Source organism: Colobus angolensis, unplaced genomic scaffold (genome assembly GCF_000951035.1).
Source record: "Colobus angolensis palliatus isolate OR3802 unplaced genomic scaffold, Cang.pa_1.0 Scaffold177, whole genome shotgun sequence".
In the NCBI taxonomy this organism is placed as follows: domain Eukaryota; kingdom Metazoa; phylum Chordata; class Mammalia; order Primates; family Cercopithecidae; genus Colobus; species Colobus angolensis.
This window is the reverse complement of record NW_012114899.1, coordinates 4,830,135-4,850,042: the sequence shown is the minus strand read 5'-3', so window position 1 is coordinate 4,850,042 and position 19,908 is coordinate 4,830,135. Positions and strand designations below refer to the sequence as shown.

The following is a 19,908-nucleotide window of genomic DNA, read 5'->3' as shown; positions in this document are numbered from 1 at the left end:
GACAGAGCGAGACTCCGTCTCAAAAAAAAAAACAAAAAAAAACCAAAAAAAAAACAAAAAAAAACTGAATCTGCTTTTATTAACTAGGTTGTCTTGGTCATGTGATTTTAACTCTTGGGATTGGAAAATGTGGAGATAACAGAGGATTGACTTTATGTTCCTTCTATATATACATAAAAAGGGATACTAAGTTTCCTCCTAGTTCTAAAATTTTGTGATTCAATTTTTAGTTGTATAAGTGGCATATGAAAAAATAAACATAAATTCTACATCAAAATGTACAATGTATGTGAATTTACTTAATACTTTATTCACAACATAATAATTGACATTAGTAAGTACCTAAATATTAAGGTATTTCTTTCAGTTTCTAAAGAAAAAGCTAAAGATAGAAGAACCAAACTCCAATTCTGAAGTTTTATTCTTGGATTTCTGTGCCTACCCTGATACATCATCTATTATATATTCTGAAGGAATATAATAAGTAAATAAAATATAACGTTACCTGAGAAATACGAGTGAAGTACACTTTAGTAAAGTCTTCCACTTTGCAATTTTTTTTTCTTTTGAAGTAAATAAAATTTAAATTTTAAGGACCTACATAGTTTTGCAGAGCAACATGTTTTTAATACTTGTAAGTTTTTATTTAATTAAATAAAAGCTTATTTAATAACTTGGTGACTTGGCATTATTTCTCATTTTTAGCAAGAATTGATGTAATTAATATATTCCTAGCATTCGACCCCAGCCCAACCAAAATTTGTACTGTCATGATAAAGTTGCTGGATACACACATTATATATGTCTTGCCATGTTAGAGTTTTCCAAGTGGTTATCTAGATACAATATGTACATACACATAGTTGAAATGTAGTTTATATAATTGTAAAGGAAGAAAAAGTGTGAAAAGTCAAAGAAGAGAGACACTACTTTCAGGAAGGTGCTGGGAAATTTTGATTAAAAAAGAGGATTTGAGAATGAAAAAGTCATATTTTAGCCTGATAATCTTGGAATATAGATTTTACTCAATACTGACAGAATAATGGCTATGGTCATTGCTTAACCTCACTGGGAAACTACATAATAGCTAAATTTTCCCTTTTTATCTTTTAATTTTTTAATTAATAATGTACTTTGGGAAGCTTTAATTCTTTGGTTGTTTGTTTTGTTTGCAAGGATTCACATGCAAGAGAAAGCAATATATGCTTCTGGTTAATAACTAAACATTCATCTAGTTGGCTCAAATAGGGGGAAGATTGTGGGGAAAATCTTAGCAATCCATATTGTTTCTACAACTTTAAATAATTAATTGTTTTAGAGCACCAATTAGTGGGTTCTATGCACAGAGTGTTTTTTCCTTATTTTAATGTTTGGAATGACCTAAAGCATTCAATTACTCTCTCCCTACAGAACTTACACTCTCAGCTTCATTGAGTTAGGTTAATTAGAAAGGCAGCCGACTCCACACCAACCTGCCACAGCCACCTCCCCAGCAATTTTAGAGAGTAATTCATTTGTATTATAACTGTCTATTTAAAGAAGCAAATAACTTTTCCAGGGAAACATTGAATATCAAAATATGATTTATATGACTCTCCATCTCTCTCTCTCTCTCTCTCTCTCTCTTTCTATATATAATATATATATATATATATAATTCATCCAGGCTATCTATCTATCTATCTATCTATCTATCTATCTATCTATCTATCTATCTATCTATCTATCGTTTCTATAATATACATATAGAGTTGTTTCTTGGTATCCATGGGGAATTGGTTCCAGTATTTCCCTTTCCTCCCATGGATACCCAAATCCAGGGACACTCAAGTCCCTTATATAAAATGGTGTGGTATTTTCATATAACCTATTCACATTATTCCATATACAGTCATGTGTAGCATAACTACATTTTGGTCAATGACAAGCCCCATTATATGATTCAGGTCCCATGAGATTATAATACTATATTTTATTGTATGTTTTCTGTGTTTAAATATGTTTACATACACAAATACCATTCTGTTACAATTGCCTACAATATTCATACAGTAACATAGTGTACAGGTTTGTAGCCTAGGAGCAATATGCTACACCATATAGAGTAGGTGTGTAGTAGCATATACATCTAGGTTTATGTAAATATACTCTATGATGTTTGTACCATGACAAAATTGCCTAAAGACACATTTCTTAGGATTTATTCCTATCATTAAGCAACCTTTATGACTAGGCTTTAAATCATCTCTAGATTACTTATAATACGAAATACAATGTAAATACTATGAAAGTAGTTGTTATACTGTATTGTTTAGAAATGAGAAAAAGTCTGTAAATGTTTAGTAAAGATACAACTATCTACTACCTTCCTAAATATATTTGATTCCTGATTAATTGCATCCATGGATTAGAATCTCATGGATATGGAGAGCCAACTGTGCATGTACGTGTGTGTGTTACGTGTGTATATTTCCTAATAAAACCAAGCACTGTACTGAGGATGAGCAAAAAGTTTTCTATATAAAGACCGCTACTGGTATGAATTTATTGAATAAGGCTTTTTCCTGCCTTTGAAACTAATTAGTTTCTATGAGAAAATGCAAGACTGAGGTAAGAAAGTGGGAAGAGTGGTGGTCAGTCTGGTGATAGCAGGCCTCGATGGTTTGCCTATCAGTTAAAATGTAGCATAGAAAGAACTGTCCATGGCTGGGCGCCTGGGCTCACACCTGTAATCCCAGCACTTTGGGGGGCCAAGGCGGGCGGATCACGAGGTCAGGAGATCGAGACCATCCTGGCTAACACGGTGAAACCCCGTCTCTACTAAAAATACAAAAAATTAGCCAAGCGCAGTGGCGGGCGCCTGTAGTCCCTGCTACTCGGGAGGCTGAGGCAGGAGAATGGCGTGAACCCAGGAGGCGGAGCTTGCAGCGCCCGCTGCACTCCAGCCTGGGTGACCGAGTGAGACTCCGCCTCAAAAAAAAAAAAAAAAAAAAAAGAACTGTCCATTAGAGGCATGGGGACTTCTTTACAGTTGTGTCTCAAAGAGGCATTCCCTCTTACTTCTTGACTTCTAATATTGATTACTGTGGATTTAAGTCTTTTGAATTCATCTAAATTCTTTCAGACTGCTTACTACACTAATGTGTTGACCAAACATAACCCTAGCTTTGTGAAATGAAGAATAGGCTTGGTTTGTAAGGCTTCTGTGACATGAAATAAGTTATTTTTAGCCAAAAATGATTTCCTTCCAAAATGGCATTATTAACATCAACAACAATAACCATAGTTTTCGTTTTAGAAATTCTTACTTGTGCCAGGAACTGTAGTCAGCACTTCACATATATTATCTAATGTAATCATCAGAGCAAACCAGTAGGCTCTTCTTTGATGTAAATTACATTATACACACTGGTAAATAGAAGAATAAAGTTGGTATAATGAGGAAAGTTTATTAATTTATAAGTTATTTTCTAGTTACTTAGGTTTATTCATACATTTGTTATTTATGCTTTGATATAGTCTGGATAAGCTTTTTTTCACAATTAAAAAGAAAGGGCTAGCTATGTAAGAAGATCTTAAGAAAAAATGGAAAATCTATTGAAGAACATTTATTCTGTACAAGTAGAGTCTATATTAGCAGTTACATGAACTCCTGTAATTTATAATATGTTAATCTCTCTGGAGAATCAGGAAGTACATAAAAAGAAGCTGCAAAATTATCTGAATTAATAGGCTAATAAAGAGGCTAAATGAAAGATGAAGTTTTCCATTTTTATAAAAAAAGTCCCTAGAGGTAAATGGCCCTCAATACCTACTTCTTGAAGGAGGAAGCACAAATTCCAATATTTAAGGCTGTAAAAGACTGGCCAAGAAATGTGTTGAAAATATCAATAAATATTTAACTTAATATTTTTAACATGATTGTGATTGTTTTGATTTTCATTAGTGTTCTAAATACAAGAGAACAAGTCTTTTTCAGGAATATACATATAAGTATTATAGTAGAAATGCCTTTTCTATTATATTACTGATTTTATAGAGGAGAAAAATCGAAGGTAAATGTGATTAAGTAATCTATCCACTTTCACATAGTCAGTAAGTGGTGGATTATGGATTGGATTCTAAGCCTATCCATTCCAGGGCCAGCTCTCTTAACTTCCATTATATGAGTATCAAACTGAATTTAATTCCATTTTCTGGGCTGTCACCATTTTAATTATGATGAAAGGGAAATGTCATATAAGGTGAATCCCATCTTGGGTATTACCTATTCTGCAAGACAGGCATATTCAGGATTTACACCTGTTGATCCCTTCATCATAATTAAATATGTATCTTTACCACTGCTAAACATGCTCGTTCTAGCTGATATTAATAGAACCATCCAGCTTTCTTATTTAGTGTTGTGTTGTGCCTCCCATCTTTGTATTTTTAACTTATCTGTAATATTTAAAATGAAGTCAAGGAATGGAATACCTCTAAACATCACATGAAACATGTTAAGCAAAAGGTTTATTGGCAAAAAGGGAAGCTTGCAAAGTAACGAAGGAGGAAAGGGGGCACATTATCCCAATATAGCCAGAGTATTCTGGTGTTTAGCTGCTTGCCAGTATTGTCCAGAACACTAGCTTTTCAGATCTCGAAATCTTAGGATATGTGGAAAGATACAGTCACCAATGCTGGGATGGGGTAGGGAGGGCCAGGAGTTTCTGGCTCAATGTTAACTTTAGCTTGGGTGTCATATATTCTTCCGAGGAGAGTGGTATGGGCACAGTTGTTCAGGCAATTCAGAGTGAACACCTAGGTTAATATTTTTAAAATATGTATATTGCTCCTTGTATCATGTCTGCCTAAGCTTTGCTCTCTTCTCTCTCTCCCCTAAACTTTTGACTTAAAGCAAGATGGTATATGAACATTTGAGACATTTTTTTTTTCTTTCTGGCAATACAAATGAACAATTCTAAAGGGGAAAGCAGGCAAACAAACCAAACTCTTTCTTTTTCAACACACCAGCAGTAGAAAGATTTATTGTTGAGTTTCAATCATTGAACTCAGGAGTGAGCTGAGAGCAAGAAAAGTATAGACATGTCCCATGAAAATTAGAATTATTAAATAAAATATAAATCCAGATAGTGTTTTTGTTTCACTACTTTAATATTAATTACTAACTTTATCTGGTTATAACCTATTTGCTTTGTAAAGAGAGTTCAATGGCTCCTTCCCTTAGTGTATCGTGGAGTATATATATATAAAATATCAGAAGATTTGCAGTTGCTATTCTTAAACACTATTGAGTCAAGGTATTAATGTTAATGTTAGTTGACCTGCCTATTGTACATAATTTTTTCTTGATCAGAAAATAAATTACCTTTCAATTTCTCAATTATATATTGAAATATAAATCAAATATCTTTTTGTGGTGAGTTGTGTGAGTATTTGTAAATTAGTATGTACTGGGGCCTTGAATATATATACATTCTTGAACATATTTATAGGCAGATATCTGATCTATACTTTGGAGTGTATTGTGTGTAGGTTATGTATTTGCCATTTCAGTCAAAAATAAAAATACTCATTCCACTCAATATTCATATAATTAAATCCTAGAATGTGAAAAAGTGGAAAACAAATCCTGCCATTTACAAAAGTATGTGTATGTGAGACAACATTTGTGTTTAAACATTATTTTGGCTTCTTGCAAAAGATTAATGATTATTTCCATCATTTCTTAGACAGATAAAGACCTGTAGTAATAGTATGATAAAGAAATATTATAGATAATTATAGTTCTTATTATATTACTGAGAAAATATTTTAAAGAGACTTCCACCTTCTTGTAATTATGCAATGGTATAACATTTAGGCCAATTTCATGCCTTAAGAAAATGCAACAGATACATTTTCATTATATTTTTCAAGCTAGATTCATATTTATGGATTCTCTATATATTCTTGAGTGCTACCCTAAGGCAATGGGTTCTCTCAATATTTGCCACTTATCCTAGTGTTTTTTGGAGGCTAAATTTTATTTGCATAGCCACATCTTTTCTATATCTGTAAGTTTAATAAAATGGATCAGTTGAAAATGATTGCTCTAAGCCATGGTATATTATTATTTGACAAAGAGATCATTGCTGTGTGAGGGAAAAATGGTATTTGAGTTGCATCAGTGCTGTTTGCATTCAACATGTAAAATGCATGGGATCTTTAACAGAGTAGAAAGGGTTAGAGACATAATCTTTTCAAGTCTTATTCAAAAACTGTCTACAATTCAGCTTGCTGAAAAAAAATAATCAGAAATCAAGCACTGAAATGTTACATTGGCATAGTGCATTGTTCTAGTGGAGTGACCCAGACATGTCTTAAAGAATGGCTTCTATTGCATTTCTGCACACTAGTTTTGTCTTTCATATCAAGATTTATGTTTTATGTATCTGCTCTAAGATAAAAAGAAGCAGTTCTCACCATGGGAGACTCAGCTACTTTTAAAAAATCTGTACTTTCCTCTTCCTTTCTTAGTTTCACCATATCTTTTTTTCACATCAGAGGTCTTATAGAATTAATTGAGGCATCAGACTCTGCTATTACAGGCATTCCTTTTCTTCAGGATAAAACTCAATGATAACTCCTGTGAGAAATGACAGATGGGGGGAAACAGATTCATGTTAGAGGGAAACACAAAATGAATGATGAAACTCACCATGTCGGAATCTCTGCCTTCCACCAAAAATAGTATTTATAAATAATATAATGCAGATATTTTGGCCTTTTGGCAAAGAATATTTTCTGTCTTATGTTAGATATACAGTTGAGTATTTTCTGCTGTAAAACTGATTGTGAGTCAGCCACAGTTTAAGAGCATGATCTTTGCCAAAGAATTCATATGAGTAGAATATGTTTTCAAATAACTTTCTTTGGTTTGCAGGTACAATTCTGGTGGACAACATGCTGATCAAAGGGACTGCTGGAGGACCAGACCCCACCATAGAACTTTCTTTAAAGGACAATGTGGATTACTGGGTGTTGATGGATCCTGTTAAGCAAATGCTTTTCCTGAACAGCACCGGGAGAGTTCTGGATAGAGATGTTAGTGATTTTTTTCTTTTTCTTTGCCCCTGTGATAGAAGTTTATTATAATTTAAATGTCTATGTGTGTGTTTATGTGATATTGAATTATTTATATAATTTGAGTTTATTTCGTGACTATATCAATAACAGTTTATTTAACTCATTGAAAGAAGTATGAGAAAGGAACATCTGTGTCTTAGAGAACCATTATACTTCTGATTTAATATCCTGGAAGCTTGTCAATTTCTGAACAAGAAGAAAATAGAGTGCTTAGAAAAAAGAGGTGGTACCCTTGGCAAAGTAGGACAAGCATGGCTATAACTCATTTCTCTCCAACGATGGCAACATATAAGTGTGCACTCAGCTGTTGGCTTGAAGACATAGTTTGGTAGGTGCACTCACAGGAGCCTGCTTTACAACCAGTAAGCCTTGGTTGAAGGGCAAAACTATGGAAATGTCTTACATAGCTGCAAAAAAGAAAAAAAAAATGAGCAAAAGTTTCATGGTAATATGTCAGTTAAGTAGTTGTCAGATAGCATAAATACTTTTTTATTAAGAATATCTATATTGGGCTTAGTACAGTGGTAGCTCATACCTGTAATCCCAGCACTTTGGGAGGCCCAGTTGGGAGAACTGCTTGAGCCCAGGAGTTTGATTCCAGCCTGGGCAACAGAGCAAGACTCTGTCTTGACAAAAAATTTAAAAAACTAGCCAGGCATTGTGACACATGCCTATAGCCCCACTAATCTGCAGACTGTGGTGGGAGGATCACTTGAGCTTGGGGTAGGGGAGTGGAGGCTACAGTGAACCATGATCACACCAATGCGAGACACTACCTCAAAAAAAATTGCAAAATTACCAAAGTTGCTGGACGTTTCATTTCTGGAAAAGTTTTCCAAAAAACAGTTTAATAGGTTTAGGTAGCTGTCTAAAGTAACTTTTTACTCATTTATTTGCATCTCAGTCTTTCTTGAGTGCAGAGGGGCAGGGAATATTGGATTATAACCAGTAATTGTACTGGACCCTGGGAAAACTCAGAGAGGAACTCTAAACATGCTTACCCACAAGTTCCCAGCTTATGAAATCCAAATGTCAGATACTCAGCTTAGTGAGCCTGAGTCATTTCACATCATTGTGCAGGGTTTATGATCCACTTTGCAATAGGTTATGGAGTACTTGATACTTTATACTATTTCATGTCTAAAATTTGGAGTCTTTAATAAATCTCAATTTGCCTCTTATTTTAGTACAGTTTACTATGTACTTTATTACCTATGAATTTTTTGAATTCTTGTGAATTATGTTTTCCTGCTGCCACAGTGCTTTCAGGGATTCATTCATCAAAGCATAGGGGCTTTTATTCTGAATATCCTTAACCCAGCGTCCATCTGTTTTATGTGATGTACAGACCATTATGGCTAGACAAACAGTGAGGTAAATCAGGGCTTTTCGTCCAAATCTAATTACCACTGGAAATTGCAATCTCATTTAATTGTAAAATAATATATGCTTATGGTAAACATATCAGAAAATAAGAAGCATATATATGAAGGTAATTTTATCAGTTAAGAAAAATAACATCTAATATTTATTCTGCCACATTTTATTTCAAGCATTTATGTGTATTGGTATGTATATTTATAATACCTATTAATTTAAATTGGATTATACTGTTGATTATGCTTTTAGCCTACTTTTTAAATGAAATTTATAATACCATGTAAAATTATACAAACAAATGTATACTTATATAATTATTTTTATTAGCTGCATATTTAGTTATTGGATGAATAAATCAGAGATTTTTTAAAAATGAATCTATTTTGGATGTCAAGTTTATTTGCAGTTTTTAATAATTACAAAAATGATGCAGTGAAAATTTTGTACATGCATTTTTGTACAATTGTTTGGTGGTTTTATAGAGATAAATTCATTTACCATCATTATATTACTGGGATAGGGAGTTATATGCATTTTACTAAATGATCATCCCTATATATTATACCTATATGCTTTGATACTAATATTGCTAAATAATTATAATGTCTGAAATAAAATAATAATATAATGTAAATATTTGAAATAATTTTAGTCTACTTGGAGAGGTGTTTTGTATTTTTACTTTATTGTTTTAACATTATTCACATTGATATAGAATAAGATTTTTTTCTTCTGTATGCTTCTCTATGATCCTAGTTAACAATATTTTCTACAAAGATATGGTATTCATTTGAAAAAAAATGTGAGTGCACACTTTTTATATAGATTGTATTTGTAAATATGCTCTCCAGTATTAATGAAATACATATTAATACTATGATATAAATACATGTAACTCTATACATTTATTTGCAGTTTTAAATTTTATTTAATATAAAATGTTTTTCCCAAAAGCTAAATACAGATAAAATATACATTATTGTTAAATAATTATATGATGATAAATGCCAAAATATTTATAGTTTCTTTTAAAATATAGGGCATTTATCTGAAATGTAATTCTTTTGGTTGTTGCCTGAACTTTTGGGGTTGTTTTATGAATATAATGAATCAAAATAAAAAAATATGGGCTGGGTGTGATGGCTCATGCCTGTAATCCCAGCACTTTGGGAGGCCAAGGCCAGTGGATCACTTGAGGTCAGGAGTTCAAGACCAGCCTGGCCAACATGGTGAAAACCCGTCTCTACTAAAAAGCCAAAAATTACCCAGGCATTGTGTTGGGTACCCTGTAATCCCAGCTACTCTAGAGACTGAGGCAGAAGAATCACTTGATCCCAGGAGGTGGAGATTGCAGTAAACCAAGATCACACCACTGCACTCCAGCCTGAGTGACAGAGTGTGACTCCGTCTCAAAAAGAAAAAAAATATATATATATATGTATATATATGTGTGTGTATATATGTATATATACATATACATATATATATTCAGTATCAAATATATATTATATATTCCATTTATATGTATATATATATGCTCTGAATAACAAAATAGAACCAACAATTTGAGTTTGACCCTACTAACAACAGCCAAAGCTCTGTATTATAATCACTAGCCTATAATTAACTTTAATCCTTCTTAGCGGTAAATTGCTCTTAAAATTATTTTTATAGAAAATTTTCCACTGAATCTTTGTTATCAAATGATGCTTTTCTAAGAATATTCTGATTTTAATCAAAGTTATTTGGCTTATAAGGAAGACACAAAAATGCCTTCAAATGATTTCAAGTTGATGGGAGAAAGTATTAAGAATACCAATCGCATAGATATAAAAAATAATTTGCTTTGATGGAAATTCTGTGTTTACCAAGGAGAGAGAAAAACTACTTTGTCTTGGACCATATGGTCTCTAGTTTCTACATTTTTCTGTGTATATTCTCTGTTCTTCTCTCTGCAGAGCGGATTCCTTTATACACTTACAATTTTATCCATTGCCTTGTTATTCATTTGACTTTAAGTGTTTTCTATGTTCATGCCATGCCAGTTTTTCATAAACTTTTTATGCAGTGGTTATTAAAGAAGGCTTAAAGTCACTGCGTTTTGTTTTGTTTTAAAATTTCTGAGAGAAATAACAATTAAATACTCATTGGCTTGAATCTATAGCCAGGGAGCAAGGGGTAGGGCCAAGTGGTAGATCCATATCCGATTATACTACCTTTTTAGCAGCAGTTAGATAAAAATATATTTTCCAGAGAAAGTGATCCAAATCATGTTTTCTACATTTGCTCATTGAGGCAATAAAATATCTCTTAATGGCAACGTTTGAATAATTATGGCTGCACTAGAATTAAAAGCAAACAATGTAAACAAAAACATTTTTAACATTGTGTTAAAAATAAGCTGATAGGCCAGGCGCGGTGGCTCAAACCTGTAATCCCAGCACTTTGGGAGGCCGAGACGGGCGGATCACGAGGTCAGGAGATCGAGACCATCCTGGCTAACACGGTGAAACCCCATCTCTACTAAAAATACAAAAACTAGCCAGGCGAGGTGGCGGGCGCCTGTAGTCCCAGCTGCTCGGGAGGCTGAGGCAGGAGAATGGCGGAAACCCGGGAGGCGGAGCTTGCAGTGAGCTGAGATCCGGCCACTGCACTCCAGTCCGGGCGACAGAGCGAGACTCCGCCTCAAAAAAAAAAAAAAAAAAAGCTGATAAACATGATCTTCATGAAAATTTCTGAGGGTGAATATAAAGCACAAAAATACCCAACACTCAAATATTAGTATTTCATTAGAAAGCATTTACATGAGATTGTATGACTATGAGCTGTTTCATAATTTTAAACTTGGTTCATAAGATTTTCCCTTATGATCATCATTTATTGTTATTTCTTATTTTATTTTTTGTTCACTAAAGTTACATAAATTTTCAGCACCCAAAAATAAAAAAAAAAAAAAAGAAGGGAAAAGTTACAAAATTAAAAGTCATGAAAGAGAAACAACCAAAATGTGATATTTGGGTTGAGCATGAAGAGTCTCAGTAATAAAGGCACATCACATAAAAATTTTGAAATGCCAAATGATTGTCTCACATATGGCATTATGAGGCCGATATGGTCTCATCACTGTTGGGCATGTGATAATAATGGTCATGACAATATCAGTAATTAAAATAATAACAGAAAGAAAAGTGTGATTCGGGTACAGTCCTATAATACTTATCTCAAAATCCTGGGCTAAATTTTAAAAGCGTTTGAAATGAGAGAAATTATGTTCATGACAACATCAAATAGCTTCTTTTCTTTCATACTCTAACTTGGTAGCTGCACAAAGAGTTGACTCCTCTGTCCAGGCCAGTGTCCATTTAACTGCTAAGTTTAGTAGTTTTATCTCCACATTGTATCTTGCATCTCCATTCATCAACGTAACTTTAGTATAAGACCTCTTAGTTGTCACTCATATAAACTAATTGTTCTCTACCACCTGTCTTGATTCAACCTATTCTACATTCAGTGCGCTGAAACAGAGACTGTGTCCGCAGGTACCTTTGCAGTACAAACTGTTTTCTATCTGGCTCTTGCATTTCCCTAGATTCAAGATGCACCCTGTCTATATAATTTCTTTTTTAATTAAAAACATACGAGCTACAATCTAAGAAAACTAATGTAATTATTGTCCCATGACCACAATCCAATTTTTTCTTATAATGCCTTCCCTGATGTTCTTTTGAACATAAACTTTGAAATCACTGTTATCCAGTGCTATCAGTTGAATTTCATGTACTACTAAGACATATCTTAAATGCTGTTTCTGTATACATTATTTCCTAAAAACACTGGTATGCAATTCCTTATTCTAAAATCCATATTATTTAATAGCATTTTTGACTTACTTTTTGGATGATCACCTGATATCAGTTTTATAAAAGTTGCTATTACTGTCCAAGGACGATGTCATATTAATCCTAACCCACATTAAATTTTTCATATAGCAAATACCTACCATTAAATAGACTGAATGTCCTTAATAATTCACTGTGAAAAATCTGCAGATGTATCTACATGTCACATATGAATAATAGTATTTTCAAATTGTCTTTTTAGGTAATATCTTTGGTAAATATGCTACTATTCATTGTGAAACTTTAATTTGTGAAGGACACTGACAACTCTGGCCAGCCATTTCCTTTAAGTTTGCTTTTTTATTTAAAAATCATTTCTAAAACACACAATGTGTTATTTCCTTTCACTGTCTTCCACATTACTTGTGAAATAGTAATGATTATGTTATAAAGGTAGTAAGTCCATAGACAGAAATATCATAACAAAAAAAAAATGCACTCGTGAGGATTGGATAAACTTTGCCTATACTTTATGAAAAATAAAGTCAATTCCTACAGATTTTCCAAAAATTCATTCCCTGCCCCCCAAAACATTAAGACTTCCAAATCATTTGGTTTCTAGAAAAAAAAATATATTGGATTGAAGGTTTGTGCTATAATCTATACTGCTAATATCAACAAATCCCCTATATAAACTTTAATTTTCATGTTGAATCCTAAGTGATTGATAAATTCATAACAAAAATTTCTATTTAATATTTTTTCTTTTTTAGAATTACAAAATTTTTACATTTTTGTGGGAATTTTTTTTTCTTCACACTCTCAAACCCACTTTTTAATGATAGTATCCTTTAAGTGTTGGTATGTATCTTTTCTGATACACGTATCATAACCTATACACAGGTACACTAATACACAAATGTGCAAGTATACATTCAGAGTATTGTGTTAAGCACTCATTTTTAAACTGAAAGAATAGCTTGCATGTTTAAGTATGTATGAATGGTAATAATTTTAAATAATTACATGAACACAATTTCTACCTAACTTTTTTTTTTCTTCTTTGTTTGATGAATAAAGCAATGAAAGAAAATTAGAAAAGGTCAAATTACCATGACTTATTTTCCTCCAGTTATGAAAGATAAAGCAGAATTTCCCTAACACATTCTTAAGCATTTTTGAGTCCCTAAACTCCCACTAATCGACTTACTATGACTGTACTTTCATTTATGACCTTCTTATACAGCAGAATCGAATCTATGCCAATACAGAATTACATTGTGTGTTATATATTAGTCACAGGGAATTTTTGCCTCCGGTGTTATCCATTATGGTTATAATGTATTGCCCTCTAAGTTCTAGCCATGCTACTAACAGTTGCACAGGGAGCTAAAGTTGAGAGTGACAACATTTCCTGGTGACCTGGTTAGATCTAATTTATGGGTACTTAGCAGGACTAAGTGAGGCCTCAGTAAACAGTGCTTTTGATCCTCTATTTGATAAGATTGTGATCTTTTGGTCCCAGTGGTACCACTCCGTGTAGAATTAGAAGTTGTAATAGAATGATTTTATAGATCTCTCCTGCAATAATTGGAAGATAAATAACTTTAAAAGTGCACAATTCACCTCATTGTCTTCCAAGAGGTGTGCCAAGGGCAAATAGTACACATATTTATTTTGTTTTTAATTTACAATTAAAATATGCTGGACCTCCCTTAAAAAGTCTGTTAAAGCAAACACTTGAAAGCTGGTAGCAAAAATGGAGCTCATCTAATTCAAATTCTTTCCAGGAAACTTCTAAGAGCTAGTCTTTTTCAATGGTCTTTTATCCTCAAACTGGTATATTTCAGTGATGGGTCTTGTTTTGTAGAATAGTCTGTTCTATTCTATGTCACGTTTTCCTCCTGATTTTTCTTTAGTTTTTACAAAGACAAATGTGAAAAAAGAAATTGAAGCATAACAAATATCTTAGCTCATAATGGCAGAGGAAAATTGGAAGTGAGAAGGTACAAATTTATTTCTAACATAAACTATACTCTTCTACTGATAAGAATCTCTGCTCTATTTGTTGTTTTTTTAAAACTTTTATGGGTACATAGTAGGTGTATATGTTTATGAGTTGCATGAGATGTTTTGATACAGGCACATAATTATTTGGTGCCAATTTGGCTTAAGAGAAGCCCTCTACTTATGGTGAAAACATGCCTTGAGATATTTTTCACCTATTTTTCTTATTTCTGCTCTCTAAAACTACAATAAATAAACTAATGGATGTTTCCATAGCAACCATTTAGATATTTGGTAAAACATATGTTGTTGAATTTAAAATCCTCCAATTTTATACATTCTCAAAAGTGTTTAAATGTCTCTTCTATACACCTGTAAAATGGTACCTGTTATAAGTTACCTATATATTATTAGTGCCTGATAGTATTAATTAATGTACAGTGTGCATTAGTGTTCCAGTAGCCCATTTACAGTGCTGGCATGTAAAATCAGCTTTTAGCTATCAAAATTTCACAATTAAATTTTTACATTAATGTTTGTAGCCATCTATTACATTTGGGTGATTGATTTTTTTTCTATTACAAATTGGAGGATAAAATTTATTATTGTAAACGTTTACCATTTTGTAACCCATTATTATGACTTATTAAGATGACTTTGAACCATGTCTTTTGTCATTAAATGTATTATACATCCTTCCAAGATCTGTGACATTCACAGATTTCATACACATGATTTTAATGCCTTTACTGATATCAGTGATTAAAGGTGAAATTGAGTAGATACAAAAACACAGAGCTATGTGTCATTTCATTACAGGCCTCTTTTCGTATGTCAATGATGCCTCAATTTATTCTTTCTAGGTAGCATCATTCAGATAGATGCAAATTCAAGTCAACTTTCTTTTTCTTTGTTGGCCATGAAAATATCTTGAAACTAAATCATGATTTCCTTCAGTGTATATATAGTTTCTATAACATTTTTCTCATTTACAAATGTGGTATGCATTATAGATTTTATTTTTTCACTCTTTTGGATATTTATTTTTTAAATAAATAAAATAGGATATGTATTTAATCCATTAGATGTTTAACATAAGCCTAGTATAGTCTAATCACATGCAGTATTTACAATCCTCATTGGTGTAACTATTAGCCTTAATTTTATAGATGAATAAATGAAGCATAAAGATACTTTGTACTTTTTCCTGGATCATACAGTTAGTAGGCTATGGAACTGGAACTCATGCAGTTTGACTCCAGGTCATCTGCCTTAGGCACAGGGCTGGTTACTGGAAAGAGGGATACCATCATGACTAAAATAACACACAGGTTTTATTGAGCTTCCAATCTAGTGAAGGCAGACAAACCAAAACACATACATAAAGTATATAATAAGTCAAATTTTGGGTGAGAAATGCGATAAAGAAAAATAAATTGGACGAAATTTGAAAGGAGAGGTCAGGTTGGAGACAAGGTTTTTTAGATGGAGGAGTCAGGATAGGACACTGCAAAAATGATATATTTAGAGATAAAATTGTATAAGTTTAAAAGGGGTTAAAAATCACAAAGCAACGTTTTGTAGTATTCAATACTTTTACTCTGGAGTCAAATAGTGGTAGGTGTGCATTCCGGCTCTGAAAGCTCTCAGCCATGGGACTTGAGGAAGTATACCTTTGATGACACCTTTCCCCTTCAAGGAATTTACTATAAAAATTATTAGATAAGTAAGCGTATGCTTATGTATAATATGTATTGAAAGCTTGTTTATAATGACAAAATATAATAACCTGTAACAGGTCATTGTAAATTATTACTTGGATACATTATGCTATATTACTTGGATACATTATGCTATAGGCTTACAATGAAGTATAATGTTACTGTCACATAATATAACTTCATAGTAGTATACAAAAAATGCTCTAGTAAATCTATATTTACAAACATGGACTGATAGTCACTGTGTGCCTGTGTGTCTATAATAGGTACATATTTTGGGAAAGAAAAAGATTAACACAATAAGCATTTAAATATATAGAATGAGTAAGTTTAGTTGGCTGGATTTTGGATTTTCTCTTTTGATAATCAGTATTTTAAATTTGATCAGCAATGAACATATAATATTTTATCAAAAATATAAATAAACACAAAAGTTAAACAATATCTCTTCTCCAGGAATTTATTAACACTTTTTTCAAAGTAAAAGTTTATATTATTGCTTCTTCAATCTTTAGAGGGACAAACTTCGTTTCATCCCATCAATTCTAAGTATTAATTTTGTAGTTGCATTCATCAGCCATCCACTAACAGTGAGCATAATGCTACCTGAAGTCCACACACTGAGATACAAAATTAAACAATAAATTAATTATGATTGTCCTCTCTTGTCCTGAAAATGATCATTTTATTCTAAATTATTATAACTTAAAAATAAACAAGAATAGAAAAATGTACTGAATGAACAAGTGCTTTGACAGTGATGAGAAGCTTTGTTTTTAATTAGTATTTTTAAAGATATAATTTCTACATTGCAGCCACCGATGAACATACACTCCATTGTGGTGCAGGTCCAGTGCATCAACAAAAAAGTGGGCACGATTATCTACCATGAAGTGCGAATAGTGGTGAGAGACAGGAATGACAACTCACCCACTTTCAAGCATGAAAGCTACTATGCCACAGTAAATGAGGTCAGTTTCTATTTGCTCTCTCTCTGTCCTTTCTGTTGATATATGTATCTAACTATATGCAATAAATGTTTATAAATGATTCCTTTAAAATTATGAGTTTAACTGTTTAGAAATACCAGGAAAACATTAAAAAATAGTACTCAGAAGAAATATATGACTTCGATGTTATTTTAGGAATTCATTTAACTATGGGAAAAATAATTTAACGTATTTATAATAATAGATATTTTATTTTTCATCATCTTTGAAAATTTATTGCCTAGATCCGTGTACATGCTTATTTAGGCATAACAAGAGTTATTATTATTATCCTAAGGCATTTATCTAATACAAATACATTGTCTTTGTATTTCTGAGGTGATCATACTAATTAAATACTGGAAGAAAATGTCTGCAATTCTATAAATGTAAAGTTATAGAATCGCAATAGAAATGTAAAGTTTCTGTATTTTAAAATCAAGTTCTGAAATATCTAAAAAGTAAATATAAATCACAACTGAATTCATGTAGAAAAATGCTGATCAAATTAGAAAAATTATATTTAAAAAGTAGAATTATAACATTTTTAGGACATGCTTGTTTGTTGTTTTGCTTTGTTTGATTTTCTCTTTTGGCTAAAATGCATAAGTGAAGCACTTTTACGTTTTTTTTAAACCGTGGTTACTTCATTAATTATTTTTAGTTAATTCAGCTACAAAATATGTCTAGAGTACCTCTAATGTGACCTATTATGTATATGTTAGATACATGAAAAAATGAATTATATTAATGTGATAGTACATATTTTAGCAGACCATCTTTACGTTTCGAGATTTTAAAAAATCTTAAACATTTACATACCTGCTTTATAGGAGAAGAACTGTAATTTGTGAATTAAACAGATCATTTGGGCCTTTAACTTCTACATTCTTTTTGAAATTACTAAAAATATTTTTTAGTTATTTCACATTCTTCTGTTCATGAAAGTTTGAAGAAATTATGTTCCTCATAATCTGAGATTTTCTAGATTGTATAACTTAAAAACAAAATATAAACTCCTATTTAAATTTAACAAGACAAATTACTGGTCGATAAATGCTTCACCTCTTTGAGTCACTTTTTTTTAATGAGTTTCTACTGTAATGACAGATGCTAATTAATTTCCAAGTAACTAGTTTTAATTATATATAAATGATCTTATTTTGTAATACACCCTTTGAGTTATATTTGCTTTGTTCGGTTGAGTGCTAACTTTATTTTGGCATAAAGTGATAGGTGAATTATCTTAGGTAGCAAATCTACTTACAGAATCTGTATATATGTATATATGCATATGTATGTGTGTATATAACTATTTACTTAACAATTGTATTGTTAAGTAAATAGTTTGCCTGGTTTCAAGAAAAAATTACACAGTTGCTTATCATTCTCAAGCAATTTTTGGAGGCCAATCTTTCTTGACAGTGATGTCAGTTTTTGGAGGTGTATCTCACTCCCTAACATTTCTTTTGATGAAAGTAAACAAGAGCAAGTCATGGCAGACATAATGTTTCCTTGAGCATGTGAAAAATTTATCTCAAGTTAATATAGAGCTTATATGTGTCTTGGTTTTTAATGATCTTTTCACTGAGAGCAAATTTTTCAGTCAATACTAATTTATTTTTATCATCCTGAGGCAGACAGAAAGGAAATATAAAAACCTCTAAAGCATGTGTTACCTATAGCATATTAAAATAAATTAAAATGCATTGTTTATGGAACTGTTTCTATATTTTAAGCACTGTAGTAATCTCTTTTTTTATGCACATTACCTTATTTAGTCCTCACAGTAGCTTTACAAGGAAGGAATATCCCTGTTTTAGAAATGAGAAAATTGATGCTTGGAAGATCATATAATTTGAATTAAAGCCTCCCAAAGATATCTACACACTTATCTGGCAAAAATAACTTTGCAGATGCGATTACGGTTATGGAAGTTAATAGGGAGATTATCCTGGATTACTCTGGTAGGCCCAATCTCAATGTGAGCCCTTAAAAGGGAAGAATTTTCTCTGGCTAGAGTCCCAGAGAGGCAAGGGAAGAGGAACTGGATAAGATGAGGCTTAAGGGGAGATCAAAGACAATCTAAGACTTAGAAGGACTTAGCCACTATACTGGTTTTGAATATTAATGGAGTAAGAATATATATAACATAAAAATTAATAAAATAAAATAAAAATAAAGAACATAAAAATAAATAAATACAGTCAATAATCTGAATGCACTTGGAAGTGAATTCATTTTCAGAGTCTACAGAAATACAATCCTACAGACATCTTGATTTTAGTTTGGTGAGAGCTATCTCTGACTTCTGACTAACCAAACTGTGTGAGAGTAAATTATATTAATTTAAGCCACAAAATTTATGATAATTTTTATGACAGCAATAGAAAACTAATGCAAAATTTCTCCCAGTAACTGTCAAAATGCGTAAAGAAAAAAAAAGAGCAAGGAAACAGAAGATTTGAACATTGAAATCAGCAAAATTTACCTGATGTGTTATAAAATGATGTATCCAACAACTATGAAATTTATTCTTTTCAGGCACATGGATGAAACATGTAAAAGAATTTACCAAATGCTGGGTTTTCATGGAGGTATCAACATGTCCCACGTGGCTAAAATTATACAGAATATATTTTCTAATCATCAAACAATTGAGCTTAAAATCAATAAATACAATGAAAATAAACTAGAAATACTCTTTATATTTAGAAAATGGCATTTGATTAAATACTTATAGATGACATTATTATATGTAGAACTACCCAGTAGTATTTACAGAAAAAAAAAATTACAGTTAAAAAATGAGTTAGGCAAGTTTACCGCAGACAAGGTCAATTT

At 32.0% G+C, this 19,908-nt stretch overlaps 1 protein-coding gene across 14 annotated transcripts in view; it reads left to right on the top strand.

Annotated features, from left to right (window-relative positions):
- PCDH15 (protocadherin-related 15) overlaps positions 1 to 19,908 on the top strand; it is a 1,021,780-nt gene that overhangs the window by 438,823 nt on the left and 563,049 nt on the right. For all 14 annotated transcript variants that reach the window (XM_011938778.1, XM_011938777.1, XM_011938779.1 and 11 more), the window contains 2 exons: positions 6,926 to 7,086; positions 16,891 to 17,046. In XM_011938778.1, coding sequence (XP_011794168.1) covers positions 6,926 to 7,086; positions 16,891 to 17,046 — 317 coding nt within the window. The remainder of the gene's footprint in view (positions 1 to 6,925; positions 7,087 to 16,890; positions 17,047 to 19,908) is intronic.